This window comes from Suricata suricatta, chromosome 14 (genome assembly GCF_006229205.1).
Source record: "Suricata suricatta isolate VVHF042 chromosome 14, meerkat_22Aug2017_6uvM2_HiC, whole genome shotgun sequence".
NCBI classification, from domain to species: Eukaryota; Metazoa; Chordata; class Mammalia; order Carnivora; family Herpestidae; genus Suricata; species Suricata suricatta.
Window position 1 is genome coordinate 77,114,265 of NC_043713.1, and position 24,779 is coordinate 77,139,043.

The 24,779-nt window shown below is 35.8% G+C and overlaps 1 protein-coding gene across 3 annotated transcripts in view; it reads left to right on the top strand.

Moving 5' to 3' along the window:
• The first annotated feature begins 6 nt into the window (after positions 1 to 6).
• Positions 7 to 24,779, top strand: part of MED13L (mediator complex subunit 13L) — a 291,102-nt gene continuing 266,329 nt past the window's right edge. For all 3 annotated transcript variants that reach the window (XR_003902583.1, XM_029922323.1, XM_029922324.1), the window contains exon 1: positions 7 to 175. Coding sequence is in view for 2 of the 3 variants with exons in the window: in XM_029922323.1 (XP_029778183.1) it covers positions 104 to 175 (72 nt within the window). In the remaining variant the exon portion in view is untranslated. The remainder of the gene's footprint in view (positions 176 to 24,779) is intronic.

Below are 24,779 nucleotides of genomic sequence, written 5' to 3' on the forward strand. Positions count from 1 at the left end.
GCCGCCCCGCGCTCCCCGGCGAGGCGCCGCCGCCCGGCCCGGCCTCGCCTCGGACGCCTCGCTCCGACATGCCCCGCTCTGGCGGCCGGGCTCGCGGAGGATCATGACTGCGGCAGCGAACTGGGTGGCGAACGGGGCGAGCCTGGAGGATTGTCACTCCAACCTCTTCTCGCTGGTGAGTAGCCGGGCTGCGGGGAGGGGGGGCTGAGCCGGGGGGGGGGGTCCCCGACCTCCGCCGCCGACCAACTTTCTCCTCCCGCCGCCGGGACTTCGCCCCTCCCTCGTCTCTCCCCGCCGTTCGCCTCTCGCCGATTCTCCCCCTTTTGGATCGTCTCTCCCTCGCCTTGGATCCCATCCAGTGTTTATTTGGCTCTTTAAAAATCATTTGTGAGCGCGGCGCTCGGCGTGGAATTTGCATGTGGAAGTCTCAAAGCTGCGGATTCTGGGTCGCACTTCGAACGCCCACCCTCTGTTGCAATCACACCCCCCTTCCCCTCCCCTTTTCCCCCGTTTTTTTTTCTTTCCCCTAAATGTGGAAGGCTTTGCCTTGTGCTGCCCGCGCCCGCGATAAGCAGCCTTTCTCCCTCTTGTCGGATCGGCTGCCCGCCCGCCCGCCTTTTGAATTTTTTTTTTTTTAATTCCATAATGACACCTGCAATTTTGCCCGAAAACAGTTGATTGAATGCGATTGTGTCAGTAAAGGACTCTTGCACCCGGAGCTCCCGCGATTGTAAACGTGGACAGCCGCCTGCCTCTCGGGGCTCGCTACGCCGGGGAGCCGGAAAGCCATTGCACCGAGCCGACGGAAGGTGGAGAAGGCTTTTTCTTCTCTCTCCCCCTGTGTCTTTTAAAAACTGTTTTCGCTCTCCTAACAACGAATCCACACACACACACAAAAGCAACAAGCTGGGCGGTTTGATAACATCGCTTTTATCTGCCTTCGCCTCTCTCGCGCTCTCTCTCTCTGATAATTGACAACTTTTCCTTCGGATTTGAAATCGCCTGCTTTAATCTTGAAGCAGTTAGGGTGTCAATTGTTCTCCTGGAAGCCTGGCATCGGCGACGTCTGGATTCATCGAAATTAAAAATGTATAGGGCTCCAGCAACTCTCTTCCTGGCGGTGGCAGTGACATTTGGTGGTAAATGCCATCTTTGCTTTTTTTATTGGGTCGTATTACCTAGCTCTGAAAACATTCACCTTGTTAAACCTGGCGTTTAGGCTAATAATTGCAGTGCGTGGTCTTTAAATATGTGCTTTGTGCATGAGTTACTGTATGTATAGCTATGTGCCCGGGAGACCACGAATTTGTTTAAATATTGAGCAAAGATTTGTAAACAGATGTAAGGCAATTATGTTTCAAGCGTAGAATATAATTGGAAAATTGGCCGAACGGTTTGTTTAATTTAGCCTTTTAAAAAAAAACTTATTTTAAGTTGTGTACCCTTTTTAGGGAGACTGCCTTTGGAGAGCATGCATTTTGGAAATTGTTTTCTGTAACCTCTGCAGTAGATAGAAGCATTATTTCCTGTTAATCCTTGTTTACAGTTACACTGGATAAATAATTTAGTGTTCAAATTGTAATTAGTTACATTTAATTATGGGTACCATAGATGCTTTTTTTTTTTTTATCTTCGAGACTAGTGGGGAAATACAAATTCTTGCCAACTTTTCAAATGGAAGAATTATTTTGTTAAATATTTCCTTTTGCAGATAAAAAATATCAAAACACTTGATTTTTACTTACAAAGAGTGACATAATATCTGTGCTTTCATTATAGTATAGATCAGGTCAGTTTTTTTCTTTCAACATTTTAATTTAGGTATTTAGTCTTAAAATTCAATTATAAGTTGCAGTTCTTCCCCTTTGTACTGTGATACTTTTCCCTTGATCTTTTGACATATGGGAATAGAATTCAGTTTGCCTCCTCTTTTCTCTCCCCCAGTATATCATTTAGTATTAGTCAGATTCAGAGACTTTAATAGATTAGCAAACATATTGATTAAGGGGTATTTAAAATGGTTTTTGTTTGGTGGCTGGAGACCACATTGACACTTTAACAGGTAATTAAAATAGCCAAGTAGACCAATATTAGTGAGGAGAGAGCTCCAAAATTACCATATATCATTCTGACTGGTGATGGCTTGTGTATATGTGGCTAATTTATATACAGTAGATTTTGTAGAGCAATGAACCTGCATTATATAGTGTAGCCAGCCTTTAGGCTATATTGTAGTATCTTTTATCTTTTTTTTTTCTCTAAAAGCTTAAGTAAAGATGATACTGTTAAAGAGATAAGATGCTTGAGATTCTTTAGGAGAAACAAACAGTTTTACAAGAGGATTTTGTGTTTTATGACTGACTGAAGGTTTGTGCTTTGGGTATTTCTCTCTTGAGCCTTTTTAAACCAGGAATAATAAGAGTTTTGGGGAAAAAATACACACATCTACACACACATGCAGAATTACTCATTAGGTGGCAACTTTGAAATGCAGAACTGAAGAAATGCATGGGTTAACTTCTTTTTTGTTTTGTTTTTTTAAAAGACTGTAGAATGTCTACATTCTCCTGTGTGTGGAGGGTACATAGGATTCTAGTTTTTTAAAATTTAGAATCAGGTAAAAAGCTGCTGACAATGTAAATTTTTTGCACATTTCAAATGAAGAGTTTTCCTTTAAAATCAGATGTAGTAGCAACCCAGTGTATTAAAAATATATTGTCTAAAGTACGTTATATAGAAGAGTTAATTCCGAAGGAGGTAAAATTATCTTTTAAAACAAAGCGTGTATTACAAGAACTCTTAATGTGCTTAATAATAGCATGTTTTTTTCTTTTTGGTCTGCCCTTTTTTGAGCAGGAAAAATATTTTTTATAGAGAATTTACCTAGATACTCCTATTAATATGGATTGAAATACAAACTAGAGATTAAAGTTCTGCACAACACTAATGATCCACCCACTTTCTATTACCTTGAAGTATTCATTATGGCTTAGCAAAAGTTGATTGTGCAATCAACGGCCTTAAGATTTTTGTTCTTGTTTTGCTTTCTGATTTTCTACTGCATAGCATCAAATTTCCCAAATTTTCTGTCACCCACCCCCATTTCCTAACACGTGAAAAATACCACTGTATTTATGTGATAAGGGTTATTGTGTGTGTTTCTTATTCTTACCATTGTGAGGTTTGTAACTGCTGCATTAAATGCTTGCCTTGCTCTTACCTTTGTGACTCAAAACTGTTTTCTCATGCTGTCCATCACATTTCTGGGAGACTCTTGTTGTATATTCACTCAGCTTTAATTAAGTTAAGTGTGTTAAATCTGCCTTTTTGGGAAGTGTAACGGTGCACCCTATGGTGTGTCAACTCACTTTTGAGAGAAGACGTAATTTCCAGATATAAATAATCTTTTTGGTTTTGGTTCTCTATTGAGATCATATGGAGGAAAGTGATTTTGTGTTCTTGAACTAGATTGAAGTATGTACTCTTTGAGTTACAGCGATTTAACTCTTAGATTTGTGTTCCACATTCACATTGTTTTATTTGCTTAATGTCTTGGGTGATGATATCAAATTCTCCCTCTCTGAATTGAAACACACACACACACACACACACACACACACACACGCACACTCACACATCAGTACATAATTCCTGTGAAGGACCATTACTTCTGTCTTTGAAGCTTTAAGGCAATCTATTATTGACCTGCTTTCTTTTTTTTTTAAGAGATTTATTTTCTTTGCAGAGAGGGAAGATAATTGTAAGTATAGAAATTTTGGGATCTCTTTTGCTAGAACCAAATGGGGAGGACTGTAAGTAGAACATGAGGAAAAGGGAATGATTTCTCTCATCTTCTCAAGTGCCAAAATATATATACACAGTATATTTTTTCGTTACAGTTGCCAATTTTAGTATTTAAACTTAAAGCATGTTTTTTTCATGATGGCTTATTTTCTTTAATGAAAATATTTATAATTTGCTAATGTATGTTTTCTGTTTAGCATTTTGTTGTGAGGAGCACATGGTGTTAACAGTATTTATATATTTTTAATGGCAATAATTGCCACCCGGTAATAGTTGCCATATTAACCTCCAATTGCTAGTAAATATTTTTAAGTACATAATAGACAGCAATTTAAGGCATAGTGTAGCAGTTTACTGGACCGTTTTAAAGAGCCATTTGTATGTACGTGTGATGAGTTCATAATTTTCAGGAGAAAATGTACCGAAGACTTGCATGCTACAAAATAATGTTGCTCCGTTACCGCTTGAAGTGCTCATTGAGAGGAAGTTAGTCTGGGACTCTGCTCTCCTCTGTGAGAATGAAGGCCCGAGGGCGCCCTGTAGGATTGTAAGTGTTCATTGAGTTTATCCCAGGTGCTTACAGAGCTTCGCATTTCTTGGGATGTTTTGGTCATTTTTTTTCATAATTGTATTAAGTATTTATTTGGAAAAAAAAATCTCAAGGCATTCCTTTAAATAACATTAAGTTATAGTAGTGGATTATATTAATTAGGTATGGAAAAAGGATTCATCTCTTTTGTTCTCCGGCTAATTTAGCCTCGTTAATTGTGAGTTAATAGTATTCATCAGACACTTTCAGAGATCTCTACTCTTGAGATTAATAAAGCAGATACTCTGTCACCAGTTTGTACTGTATGCTAGAAATACAGAAAACCATTTGCACAAGATAAGTACATTCTGTAGTTACGTGTGTCAGATTATTTAAAATTGAGATGAAACTCAATGTCAATAGTAAAAATTGCCTATCTGTATTTTTTTATGAACAGTTAATATGGTTGTCTGTCAGAGTTTGATTCAGAGATAGAGATATATTTCTGACATGGCTTAATTTCTGATAGAAGAGAATAATAATGTTCCCCCCCTTCAGTCGTAGAAGGTACTGATGTGTGTTTTTTTCCTGAAAGTGCGTAATATGCTTATTTCATAGAAGCTAGCCAGTGAGAGAGATGCCACAAAGTTTAGGAAAATTAATAATATGGTTAAATATTGGGTATTATTACTGAAATATGCATTGCAGCTACTTATTAAAAATTGAGAGAATTTCTGCAACATTGTTAACCGTGTTTTGTTTAAAATTATTGTGTGCTAATCTGCTTTAAAAACTGTGTGTTGTGTTGTGTTGACCACCAGAATTTCTATTTTATTTTATAAACATTCCTATTTTGAAAAGTAATATTTAATGCATTGCAAAATGAGATAATTAGGTAGCCTGAAAATGTGCTGTGGGGTATAGTTAAAAACAGTCACACGCACACTCACGCACACAGACACGCATGCACATTTGTTTCATAGGACTTGCTAGAGTTTTGGTATTAATGAATCAATATTTGAAATGTATTCTTGGAATTTAGGACTCTTTTCCCCTCTTGAATTATTTAACTTCTTTCTGATCCTCTTCAGATAATTTCCTTTTATAGTATGTGCTTTCATTGTTTATTTGAAAGATTTGAAGGTGTTAGCTTTGTTCTGTTGGGGGAATTCACTTCATTACATGGGGGAGATGATTTTCCATTAATCTTGGTAAATATTGACATAAACGAGGAATTGTAAATTCGGACTCATTTGCATGAATGAAATATGTATGCGTGCCCAATTTTTGTTTAGTATAAAGTCACTTATGTACATCAACATAGGTTCTATCCTTTAGTTGATCTAAAAAGTTTTAAATTCTTTTAAAATGTTGCAGTTGGTGTTTATTTCAAACAGTTCCCTTACTCTACCACAATGTTTTGGTTCTTTAATATTAAAAGTCATTTAGGGTAGATTAGATTTTTATTCCCATAAATTGGCCATCATAGTCATCTTTTAGGAACTCCTGTTTTGCTTGCATTATATTAGCATGCTTTAGTTATGTTTGTTGGAATAGATTTGTTTTCCTTTTTTAAGTTAATAAAATGTCTTTCAGAGTGCATTTGGATTCTGGTCCGGAAAAAATAGGAAAGATGACTTTTTTCTTTCTTTCTTTCTAGAGGAGATTTAGGAGATCACTTGTGTCCAAGGGAAAATGTTAGGTCATTGCCATCTCCATACTCTGGCTTTTTATGTATATTTCTGAATGTTTATTTTCTAATTCTAGGTGAATTGTGGTAGAATCTTACTAAAAGCATATTTTTGCTACTGTGAAATAGCACAGAGCCCTGGTTGACAGCTTTCCACATTTTGTACTTTTTCTAGTATGGTGAAGTTCCATTACTGTTAAAGGAGCCTCCTGAGTTGATTATATTAAAATTTCACTTATGTCTTTATTTTGCGTAGTTCAGATTTGTAACTTTAACTTAAAAAATGGAAAGGGGGAGATAAAAAGAATTAGGTAAACTTGCAGGTAAATATTCTTTTCTCATTCATCATTAAATCTAAGTGTAATTGTTCTGAGTCACTGCATTAATTGGATATATTTGACATTTGATATTTAAATTTGAGGAAATATATAAAATATGCAATATGTATAAAAAATAGAATTGTGAAAAGAATTTTTACATATTGAATGGAAATTTAAAAAATTGATCATCTGAAAGGTATTAAATTGCATGAAAACTGTTAGACGTTTTTTTTTTCCCTAAAGACAAGTTTTTCCAATTGACAAATATTTGAGGAAGTATTTTTGTGTAAGACACATGAAGCTTCCTCATAGAGTTCCACATTATTTCATTAAATAGGAAAGATGATTAAATCCATCTGGGCTTAATTTGAGAGCTAATAAGTAAAGTATTCAAAAGAGTATAATTGGTGTGAAAAAACATTTTGTGTTGGCAATTCTCATGATTGAATTTTAATGTCCTGAAGAGAAATAAGGAAAAACATGTGTATATCTAACTCAGGAGCGAGCTCCTAGTTGTTTGTTTGTTTTTGTGTGTCTGTACACGCCTGGCACAGCCCTGCTCCTCTAGGGAGGTCAGATATGGCACCCCTGCGAAGCTTTCCCTGACTCACTGGCAGAACTAGTCCCTCTTGCCCCTTATATGTACCTTCTGTGTATCTCTGATACGCACTTGAGGTTTTGTGGGGCAGTGACCCTGTCTAAATCATGCTTGCGTTCTCTTTGTAGTTGGCTGCTCCTTAACTGTTCATTAAATGAATGAATTAATGGACAGTTACTCTCTTCTCCCTTTTATTCCTAAGAGAGTTCTCATTGCTCATTTAGGTTCTGGTCACAATTAGGTTATTTTTTCTTTGAACTTACTTAGATTTTTAGCTCTATGTTCTGAATGTATGTTATCTAGGCTTTATGTACTCTGGCTTGATAATATTTTAGATGGGTTCTAATTGTTTTTGAAGAGAATGCCGCATCTGATCAAGAGATGTGTGCTTTTCATACCTCAAAGGAATAGGAATTCAGTATTTAGTTTTCTGGAGTGTGGTAGGCAACCTGTCGATTTTGGAACCTGTTAGATATTTTGTTTGGGGCTTCATCCAGAATTCCTTAATTTTTGTTCTTTAAGCTCTACAGGAGGGCTTTTTTGCTCAGCCTTCAGTTTAGGATTCCTTTTCATGAGCCCAGTAAAATGGGCAGTGAATGCTAACAGGGAAAATCGAGTGGTATTCACATTTTTATTAGTGACTTGTTTGATCAGGTTGGTTGCATGATGGTTACGTGCCTCAGTTTCTTCTATAAACTTGATGGAAATTTGGAGGGCAGGAAGTATGAAAAATCATTTTGGGTACCTTAAGGAAAGAGTAGATAATGTCCTCTCATAGGAAGAGACTTAGAACAAATAAGTTGGAGAGTAGCCCCAGGCAGCTCACTAGGAAGTTGAAATGGCAGAATTAGTGGTTTTAAGTATGGCAGTTATGTTGTACTTGCCCTTGTTTTGGCGGAGTAGAAGATTAAATTGTTCTTGTGTCTTTCTTCATAAATAAGCCACTATTGAGAAGAAAAACTTGAAATTTGTCTTTGTTCCAACTTTTTGTATGTATATATGATTCACAGTTGTGTGATGTGTCTTTAATATGCTAAGTGATTTTGCTGTACCAACCCTGAGCTCTGACTGGCTAAGCCTAGAAATTGAACTGTGGCTCTTATTTGGTAGTTTAAGCTATTAATTCCTTGGCAGCTCCAGAGTGCTCTTTGAACTTTAAATAGCAGTTCTATTAACATTTTGAGATTTGTCTCAGGGAATGTCAGAATTAGTACTTAATAAATTTCTTTTTCTTCTTCAAGACTAAATCATGTTTTAGTCTGACAAACATGTCACAACCCTTACTATGTTTTGAACAAAGTATGTATTTTCAACTACTAGCTAATTTCTATTTTCCATTTAATAATGCAGCAACATCTAAAAATATTGTTCAGACCTTGTTGAAGGAGTAAATCCACCCTCCCCTAACTGTAGTCTTTGTATTAGTAAGTTGAATATGAGTAAGTGTCCTAAGTTTTTATCCAGAGGTATAAAATTTTACATGTGAAGTGTTCTTCAACCTTCTAAAATATTAGGAAAAGTTCATTTCTGAGGTTCCCCCCCCCCCCACTTAAAAACAACCTTCTGTTGCTACAAATGATGGTTAGCTTATTTATATTGTAGTGTACTTGATTACTTGTGTTATTTATGGCAGCATTTTTATGGGAACAAACTTGTATTTATTGTTCCTATTCGGAATTTCAGGAGCACCTTTCCTCTGATTATATAGTGCTGACAGAGCAAACACTCCCGAAAAAGCCCTTCTTGGCCCCAGACAGAGGGGCAGTGAGGACCGCCCAGCAGCTAGACCCTTTTCTAGGCCTTGGAGAGAATTGCCATCCGATTGAGGCTTGAGAATGTGGAGAGGTGCAGAGGGCCCGCTTCATGGGAAGAATCCCCCCCCCCGCCCCAGGGATCTGTCGCTACTACTTATTTGATACACTTTTATTCAAACTTTGAGAATAAACTTCCACAGGTCCTGTGATGTCATCAGGAAAAGATTTTGTGTTTCTTTGTCCTTTAGCTTCTTTCCTTTTTACTTGTTTCGTTCAGTAAATGAGGACTTCTGAGCCCTAGTGAAACGAAAAAGATAATGGAGGTTGATTGGATGGGCCAGCCAATAAACTAGTATTTAGAAATGTTAACATCTCATATGTTACGTTTGAGAAATTTAGGACTTAGAGAATTCATTTTTTAATAATCTATATACATCAGTAGTGATTAAAATCTGACTTGGGCTTGCACAAGGGCTAATGCTCTGATGCGTGGGGAAAAAGACTACATGTACTGCTTAATTTCCAAGTTGCTATGTGGTGGGTGCAGAGGAAGAGCACCATTGACAGCATAGGACCTTGTAGCCAGAAAAACTTGGAAGGGGAGTTTTAAACTGAATTTTGACAGGATTGCTGGAGAGGAATAGAAAGTACATTCTTTGGAAGCTCAGGTGACAACTCTGAGTCTGTCCTTGAGAATATATACTGAAGTGGCATGTAGGAAAGTACTTCTAATTCATCGTCTTGGTTCTTGGTTTCCTTTTAAAAAATTACAAAACTTATTGAAATCTAATTTTTGTTAGGTGGAAAATTTGAAATGTGGGCAGACCAATTTGGATTAAGAAATGGTGATGTTAAAATAATCAGTTTTCTAAAATCAGTTCTGAACTTTAAAAAAAACTGTGCTATATTACGCAAAATGCTAATGACTAAAGTGACAAATATTTCAGAAACTGGACAGACGTGAATCTGAAATGAGCAGATGGGATATGAAACTAAAAGCGGGAGATAATCCAAGATGATATAGAAGCTATTATGAGAAGTGAATTGAGGAAAATCAAGTGTGTTAAATGGTATTACATTTAATAATGTGTTTAAAAGCCTTTCTAGGATTGCTCTAGACAAACTAGAATTGTTGAACTGTGTGACCCATCCTTCTTTAAATTTAAAACAAATTAGATTTTGGCTCAGGATTACTTCTGATGAAGCCTAGTCATTTAAGTCATGAATGTATGCATTATATATACTTTAAAGTAGACTATAATTTGCTTTCTCTGCACTAAAAATTAAGAGAATAATCATGATTTTCATAGACAGTTGTGGTAGACCTTGAAGGGAAGAGATAAGGAGTGAAAGAGGAGGAAGTTTGCTGTTTGGATGGCTTGGTACTAGATTGAAATGATTACATTTGACTGTTGAGGATAGAATCTGGATTCTAGTGGGTTGTGGAATGAGTGATGGTATTCAGCCAAAAGAAGCTTCATTGTGAATAAGCAGGGATGTTGGAGTGGGGAGGGTAAGAGATTGAAAAGTGGATTAAATATTTTTTTAATGTTTGTTTATTTTTGAGAGAGAGAGATACTGACTCTGAGTAGGGGAGGGGCAGAAAGAAAGGGAGACGCAGAATTTGAATTAGGCTCCAGCTCTGAGCTGTCAGCACAGAGCCCCAACTCATGAACAGCAAGATCATGACTTGAACTTAAGTCAGATGCTTAGCAGACTGAGCCTCCCGGTGCTTTGTTGAAAGGTAGATTGAGGAAATTTGTTAGAATATGAGAGCCTTATTTGTGTTTGTGGACTGAGAAGCACCAAAAGTGGAGAGCCCAAAGAAAGGTGGAAGGTGTAAAGAACAGCTGTTAATTGATAAAAAGGAGTCTGGCTGGAGATGGTAGCAAGAACGCAGGTGATGGGTAGGATTAGCACTGAAAAAGAGTAAGACACTTTAGATAAAAGATGCAGATATACGAAGTGGGTATGTGTGAAGAAGTGGGGACAATATCAGTTGTCGCTTGAGTGCTTTTTAAATTCAAAGATTAAATATATTCAGTTTGAGCCTGAATAAATTAAAATAAATTTTTAGCTAAACATTTTGCATTTTACTTGATGTGCTTGTTGTAATTAGCCATCTTTATTTTAAAATTTTCCTTTAATGGTCATTTTAAGTAGGTCAGATGTCATTTTCTTCAGTTGTGTACTTCAGAATTATAAAACTGAATCTGAGCCAGCCATACCAGAACTCTCACACATCTACCCAAATGAGAAGTGCTCTTCGAAGTGAGCCTCCTTGAAATGGATCAAATACCAATGCTGTTGTCCAGTATTTTTTTTTGTTCCTTTTGCTTTGCAATTGCTTTTAGAGTTTAGTCAGCCACTCTAGAAAATCTTACTTTAAAGGATGCTTCTTTGGTCAGTGTCTTCTCTCTGTGTAATTTACTTGTGTCCTGCTTTTTGCTCTAAATTGTTGCCCAGGTCAGCAGTTTAGTACTTTATGATGGGGTTCATGGATGGAAACCCTAGGAAGAAGTCTACTTTTGGATATATTGGCATACATACATTGTAGATGTGTGATGAGAATTTCTGCTCTGCTGTGGACAGATGCCTCCCAGGTTCTAAGTCTAGTGTTTCAGTGTATTTTTTTTTTCAGACCGTTTCAGTGAAGATGGATTCAGTTGTACATTGATTGGTAAGACTAGATATTGGGACAAAATTAAGTGGAGGTGGGATTTTTGCTTTTTGGAAATCAAGGCATATTATCCTAAATGGGGAGTAGAGTTGAGTAGAATTGTTCTATGTCTAGCAAGTGTCAGATGTCATCCTGAGGTCCGATTTTAGTGAAACTGTGAAGTAATCATGAAGAGAAGCCTTGTGATGAATAAAAGTATCCTTTTGAGATAATCTGTTAAGATTTTAACAGAAAGTTTGGTTTATGAGACCAAAGTTTTTATCTTTGCCTTTTATTGTTGCTTTACTCATCCGAGACTACCTAGTAAGCCATTGTATAGTCCATAAATGCCTTTCAGCAGTTCTCCCACTGGTCAAGCTTAGGACAAAGCCCTCATATGTATTTAGGATTTCATTTATTGTGGTCTGCCTTAGTATTCAGTGGCGGGGAGGTGGAGAGGGTATTTTACCTATAACTGTCATGCCTATATTAGTTTCTTAGATTAAAAGTTGCAGTGGCAAGTGTTTTCTATTTTTGGATTCAGGAATATAATGAAAAATTTCTCGGCTTTGCTTTTATGTTTTTCAGATAACATGGATGAGTTTATAAATCCCTTTTAAGTTCTTTTCACATCAACAAAACCTATCAAAAATATGGTGTTATAATCCTAGAGTTATAGATATTTTGGGAAAATTTACTTCCATGATAATCTCAACAATAGGCACTTTTTAATTTTACAAATTATGAAAGACCTTAGCAGTTTAACATTTAGAAGTTACCCCAGAGCATAAATCTACATCTCAGCTGCTGAAGGCCATAAATATTTATCTTTTGAAATGTCAGTTTTTAACTAAATTTAAGTTGCTAAGAACTTTTTTCAAAGTATATTGGCTTATATACAAAGTGTATTGAATCAAGTTTCTTGATCCCAAATAGATTAAACTTATTAGTTGTCTATAAAGTACTTGAGAAAGATATGTACGAAAATGATATTTTGTTGCTGTTTGGTGATACCATGGTGAAACTGAGCTTTGTAACCCAGACAGATGGTGCTATTCTTGAATCTGTCTGCAAGATCCTGTAGCATTTAATTAAACAGTGGAACGATTCTCATGAGAACTCATACTTTGACATGTATAAGCTAATAATCTGACTTCTTTAGTAAATTTTATGAATTTGATTTGGAAAAGAAGTATTGTTTTTTGGAAAGTTTTCTAATGAATCTGTAGGATAATTAGCTTATTTTGGTAGTTTATGTGGTAATCTCAAGAAATATTCTAGATGGAAAATGAACGAAACTCACAAAGGTAGACACTTATCTTCTAAAGGAGCTTTGATTTTGTTGTCAAGCTTTCTCATACAGTAGGTGTGATGCACTTTTAACCCAAATAGCTGACTTTAACATTTTCCAGAAAACTCTGAGAAGTTTGGTAATAAATGTTAACACTCATTTTATAAATTTACTATTGATTTAGATTCCTTGTGATCCACCTTGCATTTTAATATTGGAATTGAAAATAGAAATGTGTTAAACCACTCAACCCAGTTTTAATAAATTATAGGGATAGACCTTTAACTATTTGGGGCACCTGGGTGGCTCAGTTGGTTTAGTGTCCTACTTTGGCTCAGGTCATTGATCTTGTGGTCTATGAGTTTGAGATCTGTATCAGGCTCTGTACTCCTGCTTCGGATTCTTTGTCTCCTCCTCTCTCTGCCTGTCCCCTGCTCATGTTCTGTCTGTCTGTCTGTCTGTCTGTCTCTCTCTCTCTCTCTCAAAAATAAATAAACATTAAAATAATTTTATGGGCGCCTGGGTGGCTCAGTCGGTTAAGTGTCTGACTTGGGCTCAGGTAATGATCTCATGGTTTGTGGGTTCAAGCCCCGTATCGGGCTCTGGGCTGACAGCTAGTTCTGAGCCTGGAACTTGTCTTCGGATTCTGGGTCGTCCTCTCTCTCTGACCTTTTCCTGTTCATTCATTCTCTCTCTCTCTCTCTCTCTCTCTTTCCTTCCTTCTCTCTCTCTCTCTCTCTCTCAAAAATAAATCAGTAAAAAATAAAAAAATTAAAAAGAGCAGTGATTTTTAAAAAAAGAACTTTATTTTGTAAAAGTTTGAGTTCAGTGGTAATTTTGTATAGTTGAGATGAATAAGTTTGTCAATTACATAAAAAGTCATTCAACAACATTACTGGACATTCTTATAAATTATTCTTTCATTAAATATGCTTATTTTTAATCTAATGCCTAGTCTTTTATAGATGGGCAACAGGACTGAAAGGTCATGTTTGATGCCAGAGTGGATGACATGAAGAAGGTGGAAGTTTATTCTGTATGCACCTGGGGAATGCCTGAAGGATTTTCAAAGGGTTAATGACATGATCAGATTTATGTTTCAGAGAGAAAACTTAATATGGGCTCTTGGAGTGTAGATTGTAATAGGGAGAAATCAAAGACAGAACGCTCTTAGAGCAGGCTAGATATGAGATATCACATAGACCGAGAAGGAATGGAGAGAGAGAAGTGGAATCAAGTAATATTTTGGAGGTACAGTTGATAGTACTTGGTGACCAATTACATATATCCTGGGAGAGGAACCAAATGGCAAACAGATGTGTTCTTGGTTTTCATGGCTTTTGCATCCTTGTGCATGTGAAAGAAGGAGGCAGAGTTGGCAGCATCTTTGTGCTCTAGTTGTTAGCAGAAGACTTACGCTTTGATCATAGATGTGTATATGAAAGTATTCACTGAGCCTGGGTTCTCGCTGTTAAGTCCTGCAGAACTCAAAAGTTTTAAAATTAATTATGGACAGAGCTCAGGGCAAAAAGGCTGGAGATAGTGAAAAGAAAGTTAAAAACAAATGCTATTTATAAACTGTTTTCAAAAAAAAAATTGGGCAGTGAGAATAATATTTCTCTCTTAAATTGAGAATGAGATTTATAAGAGAAAGCAGGGGTGGAAGAAAAAAAGTGGGGAGGAAGGGAGAAGTCAAGGCCTTTGGGTGGTTGGAAAAGGGCCTTTGGAGAGGTGTGGGTGGTGATGGTGGTCGTTGGAGGTGGAATTAATATTTTGGCAGAGGAGGAGCTCATGAAATTTTGATGATCAGAAATGGGCATGGAGAATCCCTGACAGGAAGAAGGAAAATAGAGGTGTGGGTGCCCTAACAGCAATTGACTATTTCATAGCCTTTGTTACATAGAGCCTCTGATTTTGATTGTGATAAGCTCAGGAAGTAGATTACATATTTTCTCTGCAAATCTCTTTGAATGTTTTCATTGAGTTTTTTTTATTTACTTTTTGAGAGAGAGAAACAGCATGAGTGGGGGAAGGGCAGAGAGAGGGAGGAAGGGGGAGAGAGAGAGAGAGAGAGAGAGAGAGAGAGAGAGAGAGAGAGAGAGAAAATTAATGAATGAATGAATCTGAAGCAGGCTCCAGGCTCTGCACTACCAGCACAGAGCCTGATGTGGCTCGAACCCACAAACCATGAGATCATGACCTGAGCCGAAGTTGGACCCTTAACTTAACTGACTGAGCCACTCAGGCGCCCCTTGAGTTCTTTATTTAAAGGTTTATATTTTATATTGGTGATATTGTTGTTAGGAGGAGGAAATGGACTTTTACCCCTGTTTTTCTTTTTGCTGTTGTGGTAATTACCCACTTGTAGGGGAACTGGGAGAGTGGAAAGAATAGAGAGGATATTTTAGACTCAGAGCTGTGTATCTTTGGTGCCTCTCTTCATTCTAACTTTGAGTTCCCATTCTATTCTTTGTTCCTTCAGCACTTAGCTTTCTGGTTGCACAGTGTTTTTATAGGTATTGAGAATATGATTGTAATGCCATGTCATATTTTTACCTCATTTTTGGGAAAAATTTTCCCTTCCTCCATTTCTCTCTGCCTCCATACGCCTTTCCCTTTTCAGTACCATTCCCAGGCTCCCTGGGCTCTGGAGCCTGCCCTGCCCGGGCTGTACTTCTGCTTGGCAGTGCCAGCTCTCCGTGAAAGCGCTAACACGTGTATATGCACTTCAGAACTCTGATGTGATCTCCTTGGTTGGTGTGGCTCCTCTCCTGTTGTTTTGAGTGCACTTACTGGTGCAGCGTGTGCTGTCTATTGTCAGTTGGTTGTAATTTGTTCAGCCTTCCCGTGTGGGTAGATTTTTCACTTGGCTACCCTGAAGGAGGAGAGTTGGCTTTCTTGCAGTTGTCATTTTTCTTTAATTTCTCTGTGAGGTAGTACCAATGAAATGCTTCCAAGAAATGAACTTTCCAAGAAATTAAAACCAGAAAAAATGAAAGCCAGTCCATTAGATCAGATTTATCCCAGCTCTTTCATTATTGTTAATGTTCCCTTTTTGTGTACATGGAGGTGATCACAGTATAAATAAGTTCTCCATTCAGCTGAATGCACTCACACATTTTCTATGTGGTTACAGTTTTTGTAATTTTATAATTTTTTTTCAAAATGAAAAAAATTTTTTAATTCCAGTCAGTAAACCATGTATTATTAGTTTCAGATGCGCAATATAGTGATTCAGCAGTTCCATACAGCACCCGGTGTTCATCCCAAGTGCACTCCTTAATCCCCATCACCTATTTTCCCCATCCTCCCACACCCTCCCCTCTAGTAACTGTCAGTTTGTTCTCTGTACTTAAGAATCTGTTTCTTGGTAGAGGATAGCCTTATTTATTTTATAAAGTTAATAAAAAATTATGTAGTTTCAAATTCAGACAATACTGAAACAATAAAACATGAAAATTCCCTCACCCCTAGGGGGAGGTAACTGCCGGTAGTTTAATTTTTATCATTAGAGACTTTTTTTTTTTACATGTGTTTGTGTGCCTGTATACATAGGCAGTTTCAAACTGGTTTTGTTAGTTACTGAGTAGATAGAAGTTGCATGTATAAATCGCATATAAGGTGATTCATGATATAGCGAACACTCACATACTGACTACCCATAGTTAGAAAAAGAACATCTTATCCCTTGTGAAGTCCTATGGTGTCTTTTCCTTCCCATTCTTTCTTTTTCCTTTAGAGGTAATGGTTATTCTGAATTGCATGTGTAGCTTTCTGTATTTCTAAAAAACTTCTAATTATGTCTGTTTAGGAGGTCTGTGGGTATGTATATATGTATAGTTTTGTATGCTTTTGAGTGTTTTATAAATGAAATACACTGTATTCTTTTGTAACTTGCTTTTTTAGCTTAATATCATGTTCCATCAAGAGCAGTTCTAATTCACTCTTATACCTGTTTGTGTCGATGATGGGCATATTTGTAGTTTAAAGAGTCATGTGGGCTAATTCTCCACCTTTTCCTGTAACATGCTTTTTCTGTGTAACTTTGCAGATATTTTAAAGTCAGCAAATTTAGATTTTTCCTCATTTTTTCTGTGTTTTTTAAAGCAGTTGGTATTCTGCATCATAGGATGGATGAACTGTTGTTTAACCAAAAGCTGTGAGAGACATTGGTTCACTTTTTTCTGTAATAGTATAGTTATGCATTAAGTTTTGATAGTTATAACTATATATTTAAAAACAGATGTCAGTTTACATTCCTACGGGCAATATATAAATGCCCATTTTTTCTATCCTTGCCTAAAGTGAAATTTATCATTTAAAGTTTTTCTTCTCTGTGTCAGAAATATCTCAGTATTTTGATTTTCAGTTTGTTCATTTCTAATGAGGTTATGAACATCTTTTCATACATATGGGTACACATATTCTGTGACTTTTCTTATGTTTTAAAAACATTTAATCTCTGAAAAGCCTTTTTTGTTTTCCTGTTTAAAAATTTCAATCATTCACTAATAGGACTCTGTATTTCAGGTCGGATCTTTACATGTTGTATACATTGTAAGAGCTTGTGCTCTATCTAAAAGTACTTATTAGATGCCTGAAACAGTAAGTGCTTGCCAGCTATGTGCATTTTCTCATTAAGGTCCTGATGAGGTAGTACTGTTCCCATTTTTCAGGTAAATAAAAACTGAGGCAAGAATTTTAAATAATTTAACCAATGTCACACAGCCAGCAAGTGATGGAACCGTCACTGATTTCAGAGCCTGGATACACTTAACCAGTGCATTATATTGTGTGCTCTTCTTTCTTCTGTCTAAATCCTTGTAGGGCTTCTGTGAAGCTCTTCCTAGCCAGTCCAAGCATTATTGGTCTCTTTCTTTTCTGAGCTTTTTAAAAATTAACAGTATGAACCATATAATATAGTGCAAGCACGAAGGTAGAGATCACTGGAGCATATAGATTTGCCTGAGATTAATGGAGTGATAATACAGTTTACATTTTTTTAAAGTTTCATCAGAGATTAATGGAGTAATAATGCGGCTTTAAAATTTCTTCCCACAGGTAGGAGATAGATTTTTTTTTTTTGTCTTAGACTGCTTTATTCTAAATTGAGAAATCATTTGGAAAATGAGAAGGTAGGATAGTTTATTGTTTTGATCAATTGCTGGGACAAGGTAAAAACCTAGGTAACTGTGTAGTCTCAAAAAACTTCTATCACCTCATTAAAAGTCTTTTAGTTTTTAAGAAATAAAAAGCTAATTTACTGAAATGCTCACATCAAAAATGACTTACTATAGTACCGTGATCATGTGTTTATTAAAAAATAATAGACACATAGCTTAACCTCGGTAGAAATTAATTTCTTTTTGATATACAGGCAGCCTGGAGGCAGGCATTTAAGAACTGGTTTGGTTGCTTCTCAGTCATCAAGTGTCCTAGGCTTGCTCTTATTACTCCATTGTCCTGAGTTTATTACAAGTAGCATATTGTCCAAGATGGTTGTTCAAACTCTAGTCATCATAGTGGCATTCTAGATTGGAAGGAGTAGGAAATGTGGGAAGGACACACCTGTCGCTTTTAAGGAAACTTCCACTAAGTTTCTTATAACACTTCTGGCTATACTTCACCTCAGGAAAGTTTTAAGTACGCATGTTGTTTGCCTCAGTAATATGCGTTGTATGTTACCATGGAGGAAGGAGCCCTTCATGTTTGGTCAGCCAACTAACAGTGTCTACTACACAGAGAAAATGATAGAAATAGTCTGTTATTGCACTTGGGCAAGAAATCATCCTAATGTCACCAATGAACTTCATTAAATCAGTTCCCAGGAATTTCACAAGAGTTCTCTTTTAGTTAAAGTTAATAAATCATTAACCATTTTCTGATATAATTAGACATGGCAGTATTTTTTTCTAAAATATTGTATACTTTCTAAGAGATTCATAATTCAAAATAATTCATAATTTGGGAGATGTGCAAGATAGTATTTTGACTTTATTAAAAATAGGTTTTTTCTTTCACAGATTTTTTTCATGAATCCTTCCGTTAATACATAAATATTTGATCTCTATAGAGGTATCATTTACATACAATACAGTGAACCCATCTTTTAAGCAAGCAAGTAAGTACAGTTTCATGAGTTTCTTTTTTTCAAGAATTTTGACAAATGTATACTTACGTGAAACCACCACTGAAATCACAGTAGAAAGCATCTGTGATGCAAATCCCTCCCTCTATCTCCGGATAACCACTGATCTATTAGTATACATTCGTTTTGTCTTTTCTAGATTTTTAAAAAAGTTTATTTATTTATTTTGAGAGATAAACAGCGAGCTAGCTCTTGAGCTGGGGAGGGGCAGAGGAAGGAAGGAATCCCAAGCAGGCTCTGTGCTGTCAGCATAGAGCCGATCACGGAGCTCAGTGCCATGAACCACAAGATCATGACCTGAACCAAAATCAAGAGTTGGACACTTAACCAACTGAATTAAGAAATCTAGGATGGATTATCAATGAAATCATATAGCATATATATCCTCTTCCTATAGTTGCTTAGGTAGGTTATTCCTTTTTAATGCTAAGTTGTGATCTCTTGTATTGCTAAACCACAGTTTGCCTACTCTTCCATTTATTGGTTATTATGAACATTTATGTACTGGTTTTGTGGAGGACATATGTTTTTATTTCTGTAAATAGGAGTACAGTTGGTGAATCATGTGGGAAACATAGGTTTCATTTTATAAAGAACTGTACAAGTTTTAAAATGTAGTTGTCCCATTTAACATTTCCATCAGTAATATGAGAGTTCTAATTGTGATTCCAAGGTAACAAAGGTTTTCTCTCATGATTTCTTCCAGAATTTTTGTAGTTTTGTAGTTAGGTTTAGGTCTGTGATCAAGTAATCTCTTTTGAGTTTATTGTGTGTACACGCGCCTGTGCGCACATGTGTGTGGTGTGAGGTAGGGGTCGAAGTTCTTTTGGTATATAGGTATCTAGTTCTAATATTATTTGTTAAAAAGACTGCTTTTCTCATTCCATTGCCTTGGCATCTTTGTCATAAATTGGGTGAGTGTATTGCATGTATATATGCCTGTGTTTATGCAAAGATTTATTTCTGGATTCTATATTCTATCTTTTTGATCTATATGTCTTTTATACCAATACCACAATATCATGATTATCAAAATTTTATAGTATGTCTTTAAATCTGGGCAAATTCTCCCAGCTTTGTTCTTTTTCAAAATTGTTTTGGCTCTTTTGGGTAATTTGCATTGCAATATAGGTTTTAGAATCAACTTGTCAATTTTTCAGAAAGATCTTGCAGGGATTTTATTGTGATTTCATTGAATCTATAGATCAAATTAGGGAGAACTGGCAGGTTAACACTTTTAAGGCATCTAGTTCATGAACATGGTCTAGTTTCCATTTTTTAGATCATTGATTTCTGTCAACATTGTAGTTTTTGGTATACAGATATGGAACGTATGTTATTAAATTTACCCCTAGGGACTCTATTTTTCAATTTTGTTTTAAATGGCATTGTTTTAAAATATTCTAATTGTTTATGCTAGTATGTAGAAATACAATTGAGATTTGTATATGTATCTACATACCATAACTTTCCTAAACTCAATTATTAGTAACAGTAGCATTTTGAAAGTTCTTGAATTTTTGTAACTGTACATGAGGATATTGTCTGTGAATAAAGATGATTTTATATCTTCCTTTCAATTTCTATACCTTTTACTTATTTTTCTTGCTTTATTGCATTGGTTAGGACTGATACTACAAAGTTGAATAACCATGTACATCTTTGCTTTGTTACTAATCTTAGATGGGAAGTACTCAATATGCTATTTTTAATTGTGATGTTAGCTGTAGCTTTTGAACATCTTCCTTAATGAGGTTGAGGAAGTTCCCTTTAATTCCTGGTTTACTTAGTTTTTACCATGAATAAGTATAGAATTTTGTTAAATATTTTTTCTGCATCTATTGAGATGATCATAGGTTTTGTTCTGTTAATATAGGGAATCATATTAATGGGTTTTTGAACTAGTTTGATTCAAATTCTATTAATGGGCTTTTGAACTCATTCAGCTAAGCTTGAACATCTGAGATGTACTCCCATGTGCAGGGTCTGCTATCATTTTATGTCCTGTTGGATTTGATTTGTACTATTTTGTTAATTTTTTAATCTGTGTTCATGAATGATATTGGCATATAGATTTCTTATAGTATCTTTGTCTTGTGTTAGTAATGTTAGTCTCATAAATGATTTGGGAATTAGCCCCTTCTCTGTTTTCTGAAAAAGCTTGTGTAGGATTAGTGGTATTTCTTCCATAATGTTTCGTAGAATTCACCATCGAAGCCCTGTTGCCTTGGAGAATACTTTGTAGGAAGGTTTAAAAAAATTTTTTTTTAATGTTTTATTTATTTTTGATACAGAGAGAGACAGAGCATGAGAGGGGGAGGGGCAGAGAAAGAAGGAGACACAGACCCGGAAGCAGGCTCCAGGCTCTAGGCTCTGAGCTAGCTGTCAGCACAGAGCCTGACGCAGGGCTCGAGCCCACGAACGTGAGATCTGACCTGAGCCACCCAGGCGCCCCTGTAGGAAGGTTTTAAATTACGGATTCTGTTTCTTTGATGGGTATAGGGCTATTCAGATTTTTAACTTTTTTGTTTGCTTTAGATTGGTAGTTCTTTCAAAGAATTTGTCCATGTAAACTAAGTAATTGTATTCATTGGCATAAGGTTGTTTGTAATAGTTGCATTATCTTTTCAGTGTCTTTAGTATGTGAAATAACTCTTGATGTTGGTAATTTGACTTTTCTTTCTTTCTTGGTTAACCCAGAGAGAAGGTTCTCTATTGATTAAAAGAAAACCACCGGCTTTTTATTGTATTGTTTTTCTCTATTGTTAGGTTTACATTTCATTCATTTCTTCTCTGTTCAGTATTTTCTTCCCAGAGTTTATATTTGGTTTAATTTATACTTCTTTTCTAGTTTCTGAAGGAAGAAGTTTGGAGCAATTTTATACCTTCCTTCCTTTCTACTATAGATATTTAAAGGAACAGATTTCTTTTTTTTTTTTTTATGTTTATTTTTGAGAGAGAGAGACACACACACATGCAGTACGAGTTGGGGAGGGGAAAAGAGAGAGAGAGAGAGAGAGAGAGAGAGAGAGAGAGAGAGAGGGAGGGAGGGAGGGAGGGAGGGAGACACACACACAGAATCTGAAGCAGTTTCCAGGCTCTGAGCTGTCAGCACAGAGCCTGATGCGGGGCTCAAACCCACGAATTGTGAGATCATGACCTGAGCCGAAATTGGACACTTAGCCAACTGAGCCACCTAGGAACCCCTTAAAGCTACAGATTTCTCCTTGAGCACTGTTTTACTTGTATCCTATACAATTTTGTATATTTTGTTTTCATAATCATTTATTTCAAAACATTTTCTACTTGTGATTCCCTTTTTGTCCAGTGTGTTGTTTTAGAGGTATTATTATTTAATCCAGATTTTGTCGAGAAGGGGAGTGTTCTAGATATTTTGTGACTTTCTAATTTAATTCTCTTCAGAAATTTCAATTTTAAATACATTAATATTTGTTTTATGGCTCTGCATATGGGTTCTTTTAGTGAATGTTCCATGTGCATTTGAAAAACTGAGTATCCTGTAGACTGTACTTTTTTAAAAAATAAATGTCAGTTTTGTTATGTTGGTTGATAGGGTTGTTCATGTTTTCTATACCTTATTGATTTTCTGTCTACTTGTTCTATCAGTTGCTGAGAGGAGGCCTGTTGAAATCTTCAATTATAATTCTGAATTTGTCTGTTTCTCCTTTTAGATATATCAGTTTTTACTTCATATATTTTGAAGCTTTGTTGTTAGACAAAGCTGTACATTTGGGATATATGTCTTATTGAAGAGCTGACAATTTTATCATTACAGAATTTCTCTCTTTATTCCTTTATAGTTTTCTTGGAATCCACTTTGGTATTAATCTAGCCCTTTTTAGCTCTTTTATAACTTGCATTATAAATTGTTTTTATATTTAAAGTGCATTTCTTGTGTAGCATATAGTTGGTCCTTTAAAATTTTTACTTATTCTGATAATTGGTTTTTTTTTTTTTTTACTTGTCATAGACTATTTGTGTTTAATATAATTATATGATGATTGTGTTTAAGTCTACTCTCTTGGTACTTTTCTCTGTCCCATCTGTTCTTTGTTCCTTTTTTTTTTCTTTTCCTGCCTGTTTTCAGATTATATGCATGTTTTCTTATGATTCTATTTTATCTTCAATATTGGCATCTTAGGGTCACCTGGCTGGCTTCATTGATGGAGCATGCGCCTTTTTGATATTAGGGTTCTGAGTTCAAGCCCCATATTGGCATCTTAAATATACTCTTTGTTTTACTTTTTAAAAACTTTTAAAAACTGTTTAAAACTTTTTACTTTTTAAAACTAAGAGCTTATAATATGGACCTTTGTTATCACAGTTTATCTTCAAGTAATATTAAATTTCATTTGTAAGGTAAAAAGCCTTAGAGCAGTATACTTCCATTTTCCTTTTCTGGCTTTTGTGCTATGGTTGTCCTATATTTTTCTTCTCTATCTGTATACAATCTGTGATGCATTATTGGTTTTGCTGTGAACAGTTAATTTGTTTTTAAAGAAATTAAAAATGAGGAAACAAATGTTCTCTGTTTATATATTAACTGCTCTGGTGCTTATTCTTCTTCTGTGTAGATCCAGGTTTCCATCTGATACTTTCTTTGTACCTGAAGAACTTTTATAAAAGCGTTTATTCTACTTATCCAGGGCAGTTCCATGGGTTTCTGCTCATCTAAAAGAAGTGCATATTTACCTTCACTTTTGAAGGATATTTGTACTTGATCTAGAATTCTAGATATGGACATTCTTTTCCTTTCAGCATGTCCTGTTGTTTCCAAGCTTGCATATTTTCTGGTGAGAAGTCTGTTTAAAATATTGTCTTTGTTTTCCCTTATGTAATGTGTCTTCTTCCCCTTTTGACAGCTTTTTAGATTTTTAAAAAACGAGGAGTTATCAGAAACTTAATTTTGTACTTTTTCAGGTTTTTTTTGTTTTGTTTGGTGTATGCTGCTTTGGGTTCACAGAACTCCTTGGGTCTTAGAATTTTGTTCTCATGAAATTTGGAGACAGTTTGACCATTTTTCAAAACTTTTTTGGTCCTTTCTTTTACCTTTGCATTCTGGAACCATAATTATATGTAAGAGTGCTTCATAATATTCTGCTTTTGGCTTTACTCATTATTCTTTCAGTTTGAAAAAATTCTCTGTTCTTCAGCTTCTATAATTACATTGTATGTTGTCAAGTCCCCTAACTTTTTTTTTTTTAAACTATGTTACTGTACTGTTAAACCCATTCAGTGAAATCCAGTGAATTTATTTTGTATTTTGTATCTGGAAATTTTTATGTTTTTATGTTTTTCCTTTCTTATTAAGTTTTAATTCTTGACTGTACTTATAATAGCTTTCTTAAAGTGATTTTTAATTCTGTCATCACTTTCATTTCTGGGTTTGTTTCTCTTCACTGATTTTTCTGCTGGCCATGAGTCTCTTTTTGCTATGTGTTTGAATGTCTGGTATTCTTGTATTGGATGGTGGATATTGTGAATATTGTATTGTTGAAAGTCTGGATATTCTTTCTTTCCTGTAAAGAGTCGAATTTTGTTTTGGCTGGCAGTTAAGTTGCTCGTAGATGAAATGTTTGTAGTGAAGGTCATTATTTTTGAGACTTGATTTTTAGGGTGGGTTAGAGCAATCTTTATGCTAGGCCTCATTTCTTTCTTTTGAGGCATGGCCCTTCTGTAGTCTCTATTTAATGCCCAACTTGTTTCACTCTGTTTTCATCCTGACTGTTCAGAACTAGATCGTTTCCCAGCTTTGTGTGAACTTTTAGAGTGATAGCTCTCTAGTAATTCTTTGCCCAGCCTCATGGAATTTTGCTCTTTGAATGTGTAGCTTAGTGTATGTAGGAACTATTTCACAAGAACCCCTATCAGATCTCTGGTGTTCTTTTTCTGCAGAGCTTTCTGGTGATCTGCTCTTGTAAATTCCAGCTGCCTCAGCCTTTGCAAGGCTTTTACTTGGTTTTCT